General features: G+C 40.3%; 2 protein-coding genes across 2 annotated transcripts; both read right to left on the bottom strand.

The window, feature by feature from the left end:
• Positions 1-1,106: 1,106 nt before the first annotated feature.
• Positions 1,107-2,020, bottom strand: nppb (natriuretic peptide B). The gene is made up of 3 exons (XM_086129850.1): positions 1,832-2,020; positions 1,407-1,689; positions 1,107-1,317 (listed from the first exon to the last, which is right to left on the bottom strand). Exons 1-3 carry the CDS (start codon positions 1,943-1,945, stop codon positions 1,307-1,309), a joined length of 408 nt encoding a protein of 135 aa, XP_085985976.1. The 5' UTR covers positions 1,946-2,020; the 3' UTR covers positions 1,107-1,306.
• Positions 2,021-3,085: 1,065 nt separating this feature from the next.
• nppal (natriuretic peptide A-like) lies at positions 3,086-4,232 on the bottom strand. The gene is made up of 3 exons (XM_086129862.1): positions 4,104-4,232; positions 3,671-3,969; positions 3,086-3,209 (listed from the first exon to the last, which is right to left on the bottom strand). The coding sequence occupies exons 1-2, from the start codon at positions 4,185-4,187 to the stop codon at positions 3,673-3,675; spliced, it is 381 nt and encodes a 126-aa protein (XP_085985988.1). The 5' UTR covers positions 4,188-4,232; the 3' UTR covers positions 3,086-3,209; positions 3,671-3,672.
• Positions 4,233-11,429: the final 7,197 nt, after the last annotated feature.

An 11,429-nucleotide genomic window follows, 5' to 3' on the forward strand; every position in this document is an offset into this window, starting at 1 on the left:
CTGACATTGCTTTCTTTTTTCCAAAATCCATAATCACTCATGCTTGCTATACACATGTAAAATCTTATTGTAATAACACTATTTAACACATTTTACTTACTTTTTTTTTTTTAAATCTGAGATGCTAGTAAACTTTTTTACATAATATTTTTTGCACTGATTACGAATTTCCCCACCCCCTGTTTTTTCTCATCAGGTTTTCATAATAGTAATAATACAATGATAATAATGTAATGTGTAACATAGTAATATATGCACCGGTAGTAATATTTAGGAATTATGAATTTCTATAGCTATAAATGACTTTTTTTCCTCCCTATAAATTGCTTTTATAGGTCAAATTTAAAAAACAAACAAACAAAAAAAAAAAGAAAATATCTGAAAAACCAGACCTGCTAGAAAAAAAATAGACTTTTTGTTTTTTAATCAGAGTCAAAAATACACTTGTTGACAGATAAAGCCATCTTGAATTAAAATTCGCTGTTGACCAGTGTAACTGGATCACAACCACGCTGGCAGTGCTCCACAAGGGTTTCCCATTAGAAATGACCACTATATGTTAGCCAACACAATGCAACCTTTGGATCACAGGAGTGATGCTGGCCGATAAAGGTCCTTTGTGAATTCTCTGAATTCTACAACAGAACAACCATTGGCAGAAAAAAAGGATTTATTTCCATGTGTAGGAACCAAAGAATCGCACCAATTTCTCTGTTGGCTTCAGTCTGACTTGAATCTCGAATCCACATGGGCCGCTGTGTGTGCTCTCCGTGGTGCTGAAAATAACTCCTTTATGCTTTAATTAAAGAAATTAATGGCCACATTCTCAATTATTGCCCAGAATGGGGTTTGTGCTTTTTAGCCACATTATGGTAGACAGTTGGTGCATAATTAATGAAACGCTACAAGTGACTATAAGGCACAGGGAACCAACAGTTTATCCCCATGATAAAATTATGATATTATCTACATCTTGTACAGCTGGTATGGCCACAGTATATTTGTTATTTTCTTGTGTTTTTTTTTTTTTTGTCATAGAGGAAGTTGGTTGAAAATTTTGTGTTGCTTGGCGACAATGTACTTGCTGTCAATCATGAGTGGTTGTACTCTAGTCAGCTGCTGTTGTAAACATTTATTGAAACATTCAGAGCATGAACTTAAGTTTTGCATACATTAAAATAAATAAACATGTAATCCACAAACAACTGACTTTAAATATTGGTATAATAAATATCAAGTGAGTACTAAATAACGTTTGGGAGTGAAATTGCAGTTCCACAAGGTCCTTGATGGTAAGACTTGATCCTCATTTGGGATCTGCAGGAGAACACATGGAACACATCTTTACTTTTTCCAATGTTGTAGAACAACACCATTGGATACCATTGGATTTATTGTCAACTTACTGTATTTGCCAACACTGTTGCAGCCTAGGGAGCTCATGGACCCTATTCGGTCCATACGGCGACCAAAGCAGTTAGAAGACCTTCTGGTGGAGTCACTGCGCATGCTCTTCAGATTTTTGGCTGAGAGAAACTCTCGGACTGAAGCTTCATCCAAAGCGTCCTGTGGCTGCTGTGCATCAGCCTCTCTGTTCAGGTCATCAAAAGTGTTGTCCTTCTCTGCAGAGAGCCTCTGTTGCATCTCAGTCTGCTCCGGAAGCGACTCCTTGAGTGTGTTCAGGAGCACCTATGACATGCCAGGAGGTATGTGAACATTCAAGAAAAGGCTGTTACCAATTGATATTAGCCAAATTGTGTTTGAGTTTATGAACGTAACATGAATGACAAGAAATCCTAAACTATTTTCAAATTACATAACTTCAACATACCCTGAAGATGTCCATGTCACTGGAGGTCAGGCTGGTGCTAACAGGATATGTGCTGAATAGCTGAAGTTTCAAGAGGAGGAGAAGGCCGCAGGCAACACAGGACGAAAGTGACATATTTCTTTTTCTTTTTTCTTTTTTTTAATTTCAGGAGTAGAGATGGAATCTTTATGGGATTCTTTGCTGAATAGCTTGTGGATGCTGGAGCCCACAGGACCAAGCTCTGCTCTTTTATACAGTCCATTAGGGTATGCCAGGAATTGGACTTGAATTCCTGACACCTTTTCCTGATAACGCAAGCTGTCGGAAACGGCTCCCTTTAAAGGGTTCTCTCTCAGAAGTGGGGCATCCAGACATTCATATGACACAGTGGCATCCATACACTGCCAGAAACAGACTGCCACCTCCCAACAATCCCGAACACGGGATGTTGTTGTCACAGAGCTACGGGAAGTAGTAAATGACCACACTGTGTCATTGTGTGTGTGTGTGTGTGTGTGTGTGAGAGAGAGAGAGAGCGAGTAGATGTTACTAATTTAAGGAGTGTGTATGTGACTGTTGACGGTTGCCTGAACAAGGACAAACTGAGTCCAGACTGACAGTTTGACAGTTTGTCAGAAAAACAGACTCCTCACTGGCTCTTCGTACACTTGAGGAATGTCTTTAGGTTAAATCTATGTGGCAGAAAGATATGAGAAGGAATTTAGATTTGTATCATGATGATTTTTGTTATGTAACTACAACTTACCAAAATCCATTATGGTTGTAGACGTTTGAAAATAATGTTTATGAAACAAAATGCGTTTATATTTGATTCCAGGAATCGTTTGTTTGCAGTGATGACCACAGATGGTTATGGAATTGATTTTTGGGGTGATATCATTAGTTGTTGTTATAAATTTGTTGGACCACAATTTAAAAAAAAAACAATGCCTGTTTATTGTAGCTAATTTTTCAGTGATTTAAAAATATATTTTTGTTATTTTTGTTATTTCATTGAATATTGTGGCATTTATTTATTTATTCGTTCATTTATTTGTTTGTTTATTTATTTATTTTACTGAGTGGTACGAATAATTTGGCAAGCATTTACACGTGCATGTCCGGTAAGCTGTAGTTTAAAGAAATGCTAAACGCTGCAAAAAATATTTGAAAGCGAGACAGACAGAGGGTCAGGCAAACAGACAGGCACACAAGGCCACTTGTATGCAAAATATTTTTACTGCATTACAATATAATTGAAATTCTATTACAACTCGAAATAATAAATAAGAAACAGCCTGCTTCCACAACAATTTTCTGAAAATATCCAGTGGTGTTTGAAGTGGAGTGTCAGTCACGATTGAATACTTTTTTTCTGACGGATCGTCATCACATACTCCTGTTGACAGAAGAAAAGAAAATTGAAAAAACGGGTTAGTATCAGAACCCACAACCCTCAGTCCCTCCGTTTGGCACTTTATGTCTCAAATAGTACTATTAAAGGATTATTGAGCTATATACTGTATATATATATATATATATATATAAAAAGAGCCATTTACATTTGAATTACATTTTGTTGGCATTAGCTACTCATCTTTCACATTCAATCTAGTTTCTTTTGGAATCACAGAAGTGCTGATCAACAAGGCAAGTCAAATTTATTTTTGGACTTTTTGACAACAAAGGTGTCAAACCCATCAATCAGCAAGCTCTGCAGGAGCCTGATACTGATCCTGATCATCTCGATCAGGTGTGCTGGAGGAGGGAAACATCTAAAACATGCTCCTTGAGGACCAGAGTTTGTGTTCTACAACAACAGTCAGATAGTCAACAACAGAGTCTCCTCTGTATTCTCACCCTCAACATCCCAATCCACTGAAAGACCCGATCCGGTCCAAGCGGACGCCGAAGCAGCTCCTCAGCCCCCCTTTTCGGTACCGACTCCAGTTACGCTTGGAGGTCCGAAACAGGTCTTTGAAGAGAAGGGCAAGGACATCTGCTTTCGCCTCCAGTGCTGAGTTGTTGGGTTCGGGGAATTCCCACGGGAATTCTGGAGCTCCGTGGTTTGACTTTTCTGCATTGCCACCTCTCTCTTGCATCTCCTCTGAAGAGTGATGAGCCTTGTCATCAATCTCTTCCAAAATCTGGTTCAAATTCTGATAGTGAAAGAGAGACATGAAAATGTGAAACAAAACTATCTATCTATCTATCTATCTATCTATCTATCTATCTATCTATCTATCCATCCATCCATCCATCTATCCATCCATTTAAGAAGAAGAGGACATACCTGTAAATCAGACATTGGTTTGCCTCGAACATAATCAAGCACCAAAAGGAGATTAAAGCAGCAAAGTGACACAGTGAGGTTCATGTTCTTTTTTTTCTGCCTGCTGGAGCTCGACTCGGGCTGCCCTGGTCTTGCTGTCAGTCTGACTCTCAGCATGCGCAGGTGAAGCCTTTATAGCAGACTTGACGACGTCACCAAGCTTGGAAAATTAATGATGTGCGACTAATGTTCTAAAGAGTGGGAGTACAGGCAAAGTTCAGTTTGAAAAAGGGTGGGCTGGGATAATTCAGCGACATGCAGGCACAAGTCAACGAAAATCAGGATGTCTTTAATGATGTTTCGTTATTTGGAATGCAGCCATGCATCCACCCCATTACCAGGAGACAGACATGATACGGTGTTGTGTCGCTTGTGTACATTAAAAAAGAAGAGAAAGTGGCTTCTCGATTCTTAGTACAAGCTGCACATGATTTGGAACATCTGCGCAAATGATTCTGCACAATTTTCTGCCGTTTTCTGCATGATCAATTTCTTATGTTGATCAATAGGTCGGTTGAATTGTCTCATCATATAGGTCTTTACGTGGTTAAAGTGGAGATGAGAAGCTGATGGCATCGTGGTACAGCCGCCTGACTTGTGTGCGGGCAGCGTGGGCCACTCAGCAGCAATGTGGGTGTGAATGGTTGTTAGTCTCTGTGTGTGCCCTGTGACTGACTGGCGACCAGTTCGGGGTGTAGTCTGTCTTCCGCCGTAAGTCAGCTGGAATAGGCCCCAGCAATCCTGTTCAGGATAAGCAGTGATGAAAATGAATGGATTTCTATCCTTTTTCATTAGACTTTTTTTCCCCCAGTTTGAATATCAAGCATATTTCTATACATTTCCATTAGACTTTGTCCCCCAGTTGAATCTTGTCCTAACAAAGGGAAATGTGTGAAGCATTAATTCAATCAATGATCAACACATTTTCTGAAATAGATCATAGCAAGTGAAGATATTGCAGTATTTGCATGCTGATATAAATTCCCACCAAGATAAAACAAATAAATGAGCAAAGTGACGGACAATAAACTGTTTGGCCCCAAAAAATCACAGCATTTCATTTTTGAAGACGGCGGGGCAGCTGTAACGATCATGACTGTTGCCAGCATAACGCCTGACAAGTTGTTATTCATTGTTGTTTTGCTGGCTTTGTTTTTTAACCAAAGATAGAAAATAGCCACATGTTGGCGTCAGAGGTTAATTGGAATATAACAATATGGAGCATGTGTGGCTCTTTGTGCTTCTGTGAAGTGTTTGCATCGACTCAGGCTAAATAATGAGCAATTAGCCCAGGACCCAGTGAAGCTGAGCTCAGTTATGGAGGATTACGACTGCCAATTGACATTTCCCCAGCTTCTCCACTGGAAGGCTATTATTCTAAATTGACTCAGGCCTCGGGGCGGAGGGTAATGGTTCACACGTTCTTTTTATGAAGACAATCAGATTCAGAGTTGCGTCACATCCATATCAAATAATATAGCCCACCCTACCATAGACATTATTAAAACACATTATTAAAATCTATTCTCAAATTGTATAGCGAGAACAAATGACGCCAATCTTAAAATCACGGCATTGGCTCCCCGTGTACGTTTCAGGAATGTTCATGATTGGAAGGAAGCCTTGACTGAACTTTGTTGACCAATGTTTTGTATAGCCACCTATTATTCATTCATTCATCTTCCGAACCGCTTGATCCTCACCAGGGTCGCGGGGGGTGCTGGAGCCTATCCCAGCAGTCTTCGGGCAGTGGGCGGGGGACACCCTGAATCGGTTGCCAGCCAATCGCAGGGCACACAGACACGAACAACCATCCACGCCCACACTCACACCTAGGGACAATTTAGAATGATCAATCAGCCTGCCATGCATGTTTTTGGAATGTGGGAGGAAACCAGAGTACCCGGAGAAAACCCACACAGGCCCGAGGAGAACATGCAAACTCCACACAGGGAGGCCGGAGCTGGAATTGAACCCGGTACCTCTGCACTGTGAGGTCGACGTGCTAACCACTGGACTACCGGGCCGCCGCCCCCTATTATATTTTAACATAATGTGGGGTTTCCTGTTTTTTAAAAAAAAATGTATGAGATATGTGAAAACCAATCAAGACATTGTGAAAGAAGAAGCATTTCGACTTAGACGTTGTTTTACCCATTCAGTCTGGTGGTTTTCCCTCGCCAGACTGACTGACATTTAAACCTGTTAACAGTCAGTGAATTGACGTTGGCCCCCCCATATTGGTTCCCCTCCATTAATGACCTTAATTTGAGTTTCAGCACCCCATCACTTATACAACAACTTGCTGAACTGAGGCGGGGTAGCCTGAAAGGAGTGGGACACAATTGGTAAATGTCACAATTATGTCAGTGCTACGGCTCCTGAAAGTTAATTGCTATTTACTTGTTATGAATGGACCACCACAGTTGATGACAGTTATCCTGTCCGCCATGGTGGGAGAGACCTGAACTTTTGGGAAGGGGCTCGAAATGGAGACTGTAAACAGATATCAAAACTCATTTTGGTCGCGGGCCACTTTGGAGCTTAGGACCATTACGACAGTGAAGCCGAATAAGTGTTAAATCATCACATCGTATTATTACTTGTACACACAATAAAATTGTGATTAGTAGTTTTGAAATCAGTCTATTTATTTGTTGTTTGTTCAATTATTGTTCAAATGAGTGTAAACAGGGTAACACGATGTTTGCAAATTCTCAACATTATTTATTACACATGGAAATTCGACATTTGACGGTACATATTTTAGCAAGGCTTGTGGAAGTTGACACACATAATTTGCTTTTGCGGGCCACATAGAATGATGTCGCGGGCCAAATTTGGCCCCCGGGCCTTCAGTTTGACACCTGTGTTCTAGACTAACCAGGTTCCACCATATAGGGGCCACAATGGTATAATAAATGGTAGCCTCTGTTGGTCAGACCATGACACAGTATTTGGATGCAAATGACAAGCATATCATACTGAAATTGCTACAAATCCTCTTGTTGGCGCCACATCACCATTCGCCATTGATAGCGAGGTCATATTTGCTGACCCTATTTTGCTAGCGTGTTAGGGCTGGCCAGTGCATGTGGAAAATGTCACACATGATAAATGGTGACAAAGGCAGTCGCAAAAGCTCATCCGCTGTCATCACTGACTCCCATCACAACTCCCACAAATACTTTACGGGAAGGAACCAAGTTATTCCACAATCTACACTCTGTTCAGATTGGAGTGTGCTTCATTTAAAGGTTGCTTTGTTTCTTTCATAATGTTCCAAAAAGTTTGAAACATTGTTTTGTGTCCATCTTCTTAAATCCAATCTGCTAATGCGCAGTAAGAAGATGGAATAGGACGTTACATAAGAATGAAGGGGCGGGGCCACTTGAAACTCACCTTAATTCAACTCAACTGTATTTACACAGCACTTTAAAACAACCACTGTCATTTACAAAAAATAATTCAGACAACAACAAGTGACACTCCACTTAAACAGTGATTACTTAAAATGGCTAAGCTATCCATGGGGTTACACATAATTAACATCCAGATGAGCTTTCTGCAAAACCAACAGATGGACCACAACAAAAAAGCCTCACTCTCTTCACGAAGAGCAGCTACCTGACCAGTTTGACACCAAGAGAGCTGTCATTTTCTCGTTCAGGCAATCACTGACGGCATTGTTGAATAAAACAGCCAACAATTGTGTTATTAGCACTGAGTCAGACTTGTTAACTTGTTGGTAACTCAAGAGTTACTCTAATTGACATCATTGTGGGCAATTGAGAAGTGGGCATGGCGGTAATGTGACAACAGACACCATACAGGGACACTCTTAGTCTTGTGCGCTCAGGTATGTGCACAAGTATGTGCCCTTTTGCCGCAAATGAGAAAAGTCTTCTTTCTGCCAGAGCCAATATTTATTTTTTTTAATTTTGATTCCTCAATATTTAAAAATAAAGTAAAAATGACCCTCTCTGTCATCAATTCGCTTCCAAGGGAGCCTCATTTTTGCTGTTGCAATACATGAAAATGGATCTGTGGTCTGAAGTGCCAGGATGTTGCGGCCATTTTGCATTTACACGATAGCAGACAACAAAATAGATGGCGTTATTTCTGAGGCATGTATGAATTTGTGAAAGTGTCAGAACAATTCCGTCTTTACTGTTTTTAGAAAAGTATAAAGACGTGAGCGTAATAGGTTTAATGAATAATCGGGATCATTTATGCACTCGTATCTGCAGTGTTGGAGAGTGGCCCACCCTCATCTGCTCTCGAGATGTGTTCTAACAACAAATCTGTGGCAACATTTTAGTTGTTATCGTTGATTAGGAGTTTGCCCATATAAGTTTAAGAAATTACATTAGCATGAAATAAATGTAGTTATCTCTTGATTGTCTTAACCATTGTGACCTAAAATTTTGAACCATCAATAACCTTTTGAAAATAGCACTTCAAGCATGGCTGTGTTCACATGGGAGATATTTACAAATATAAAATCAGAGGTGTATTTTTTTTTTCTGGTGATCAGTGGCCTACTTTTCGGATTGAGCACCTGCCTCCAGAAATGTGACTGGTATGGCATCCTGATTTATGGAAAAAGTTTTGGCCTATTTTGCCTAGAACATAAGACAGAGCAGAGTACCTTAAACATTAAAATTCAAGTTGCAATCATAACTTTAATGTTCATCACATGGTTTTCTGGCCAAATATTAGAGGTTATATAAGAGCACGTTTGATTTTTGCTCTCATAAATGATTTTGCTCAAAAGTAAACATTGTGTTTATGTACTAAAGTCAGTCAGAAATGTGAAATTGCCTGCAGTTTTACACCTTGAAGTTGGCCTAGGCTGGAGCAAAATGCCATCCGAAGTAAATTCCATGGCATTCATCAGCCCTCTTATCTATTCTTGTCATGGACTGATCCCATGGTTCATGCCCCTTACATCATGCTTTCCCTCGTGCACTGGAAAGACCGGCATACACATGTGACCCTTCCAGTGGCACCTTTACAGAGATAAGGTTATTTTCACACAGCAGGGATGTTTGTTGCATATATTTAGCATTAGCTCATGTTATTTTAAACGTGCATCACCGAAATAAACCCCAAAGCTGTTGTCGTTCTTTCTATTTACATTTACACTCATCAAAAATCGATCCTGAGCCATCCAGTTACCTACAGCATTTTTGAAGAATGATACATTGAATTTACTTTAACTTCAGTGCACAACCAAAATGGTGATTGGGTACAATGAACACGATCTGTTCAAAATCCACTGCTACCCAGTGAGTATGTTTTGAAAACACTTTTTCACATAGGGACAGGTAGTTTGGGATTTTTGCGCCTTTGGCATTTAGAAACTGCATTTTGTATTTCCTTGGATAGTGCGATATTAAAATTGGTTTGATGAACTGAAACATTTGTACGTGATAACTACGTAAAGAAGACAGAAATCAGGAAGGGGGAAAATACTATTTCACAGCACTGTAAAATTATAAGTGCGACTGAAGCTCAGGTCGACATTTCATGTTAGACAAACATGACCAGCAGCCCAAACTGTCAATGAGGCATCAGACTGATATTCTAAACCTAGACTAGCATAATTAGTTTAATGGACCGCACACATCAATTGGACTCGGTTTCGTTAAATTGTACTTTTATTAGTGTCAATCATCTTCACCAAAACCTTCTGCTCATTATCCACGGTTGTCAGCACTTAAGTCTATTATAAACAAAGTAATGGCCCTTGTCACGATGGTGGTCTTCAACACGCGGATGTGTGCTATGAAGCATAGCGGAGTTGCACTTATGCCATTATGCATTTCTCACTCGTGTAATTCTCCGCTCTCCTCAATTGCTTTTCACTTGCACACAAGATGGAAACACCTTGTGTATACAATACATCCTCCAATTTTATTTTCCTGGGGAAATGGTGCTGATTGACAGTACATAAAAAAATATTGCTTCAAAATGTTAGTCAAGCATTTGTATCTATGGTGTTTGAAAATAGTTTTAAGAGTGCAATACAGCTTATGAACAATATAAACATCAAAACAGCCCTGTTTTTAAAGCAACAGAGCGCAGATGTCTCAGAGACATGGCTTACCATGTGTCATTAAAAACTCTTTAGCAACATCTTCCCTGCAGTTGGCCCCCCCACTGTATTCAGACGATTATCAATGTCTTGACCTCAGGCTGTGAAGGTCCCCAACACCACGTCTGATAATAGAATGTACAAAAAATATTAAAACATCGCTCACGATGATCTAGCCCGCCAAACACAGTTCAACACTACATGATTAATAGACTGTATTTGTGATTCGTAAAACAAAAGTGGATTTTTTTTTCTAAAACATCAGGGCTATAAATTACAATGCGTGGTAAAATCTATTCTGCTCCAGCTTGTCTAAGTCAACTAAAAAAAGAGAGAATGAGACAACAGATGTTGTCTTGGGGTATCTCCACCTAGATTTGGGCCATGGCATCACTGGACGGTCTGAGGCGCAACATGGCGGCGTCGGATGGACGGAAACATGATGTCCAGGGGTGTTCTATTGGATTTAGATCAGGCGAGCATGGGGGGCAGTTAATAGTACCAATTCCTCCAGCCCCAGGTACGGCCTTGCATACCCTTACCACCCGAGGCCAGGCATTGTCGTGCACAAGGAGGAACCCAGAACCCATCGCACGAGAATACGGTCTGACAATGGGTCCAAGGATTTCATCCTGATGCTTAATGGCAGTCAGGGTGCCATTGTCTCGTCCAGCCTGTAGAGGTCTGTGCGTCCATTCATGCTTCCCCAGACCATCACTGACCAACCATCAAACTATGCAACATAACGTTTTCCACGGCCTCTCCAGGCCCTTGCACCTCTGTCACACGTACTCAGGGTGAATCTGCTCTCATCTGTAAAAAAAAGCCCACTAGACGACGTCAGACTCTCAGGCCACCCTCGTGAAGTCTGTTTCTGATTGTTTGGTCAAAGACATTCACATCAGTTGTCTGCTGGAAGAAAAAAAAAAGTAACAAAAGTTTGCTAAACCTCCAAACAGGTGTATTATACACATGCACTTGCAAAAAAAAAAAAAAAAAAAAAAAAAAAAAAAAACATTCAATCTGACGGTGTTCATTTTCACTTTTCAATGTTTTTTCATGATGTGTGCAGCTGACGTCTTGGCCAAGTCACCCTTGTGAAAGAGCTCTTTATCTCAATGGTTTTATCTGGATAAATAAAGGTTATACACATGGGCAAAAAAAAAAAGTAGTCGGCTCATAAATGA

The sequence above is a fragment of the Hippocampus guttulatus genome, chromosome 1 (genome assembly GCF_054856545.1).
Source record: "Hippocampus guttulatus isolate MCC_2025c chromosome 1, RoL_Hgut_1.0, whole genome shotgun sequence".
Classification (NCBI taxonomy): Eukaryota; Metazoa; Chordata; class Actinopteri; order Syngnathiformes; family Syngnathidae; genus Hippocampus; species Hippocampus guttulatus.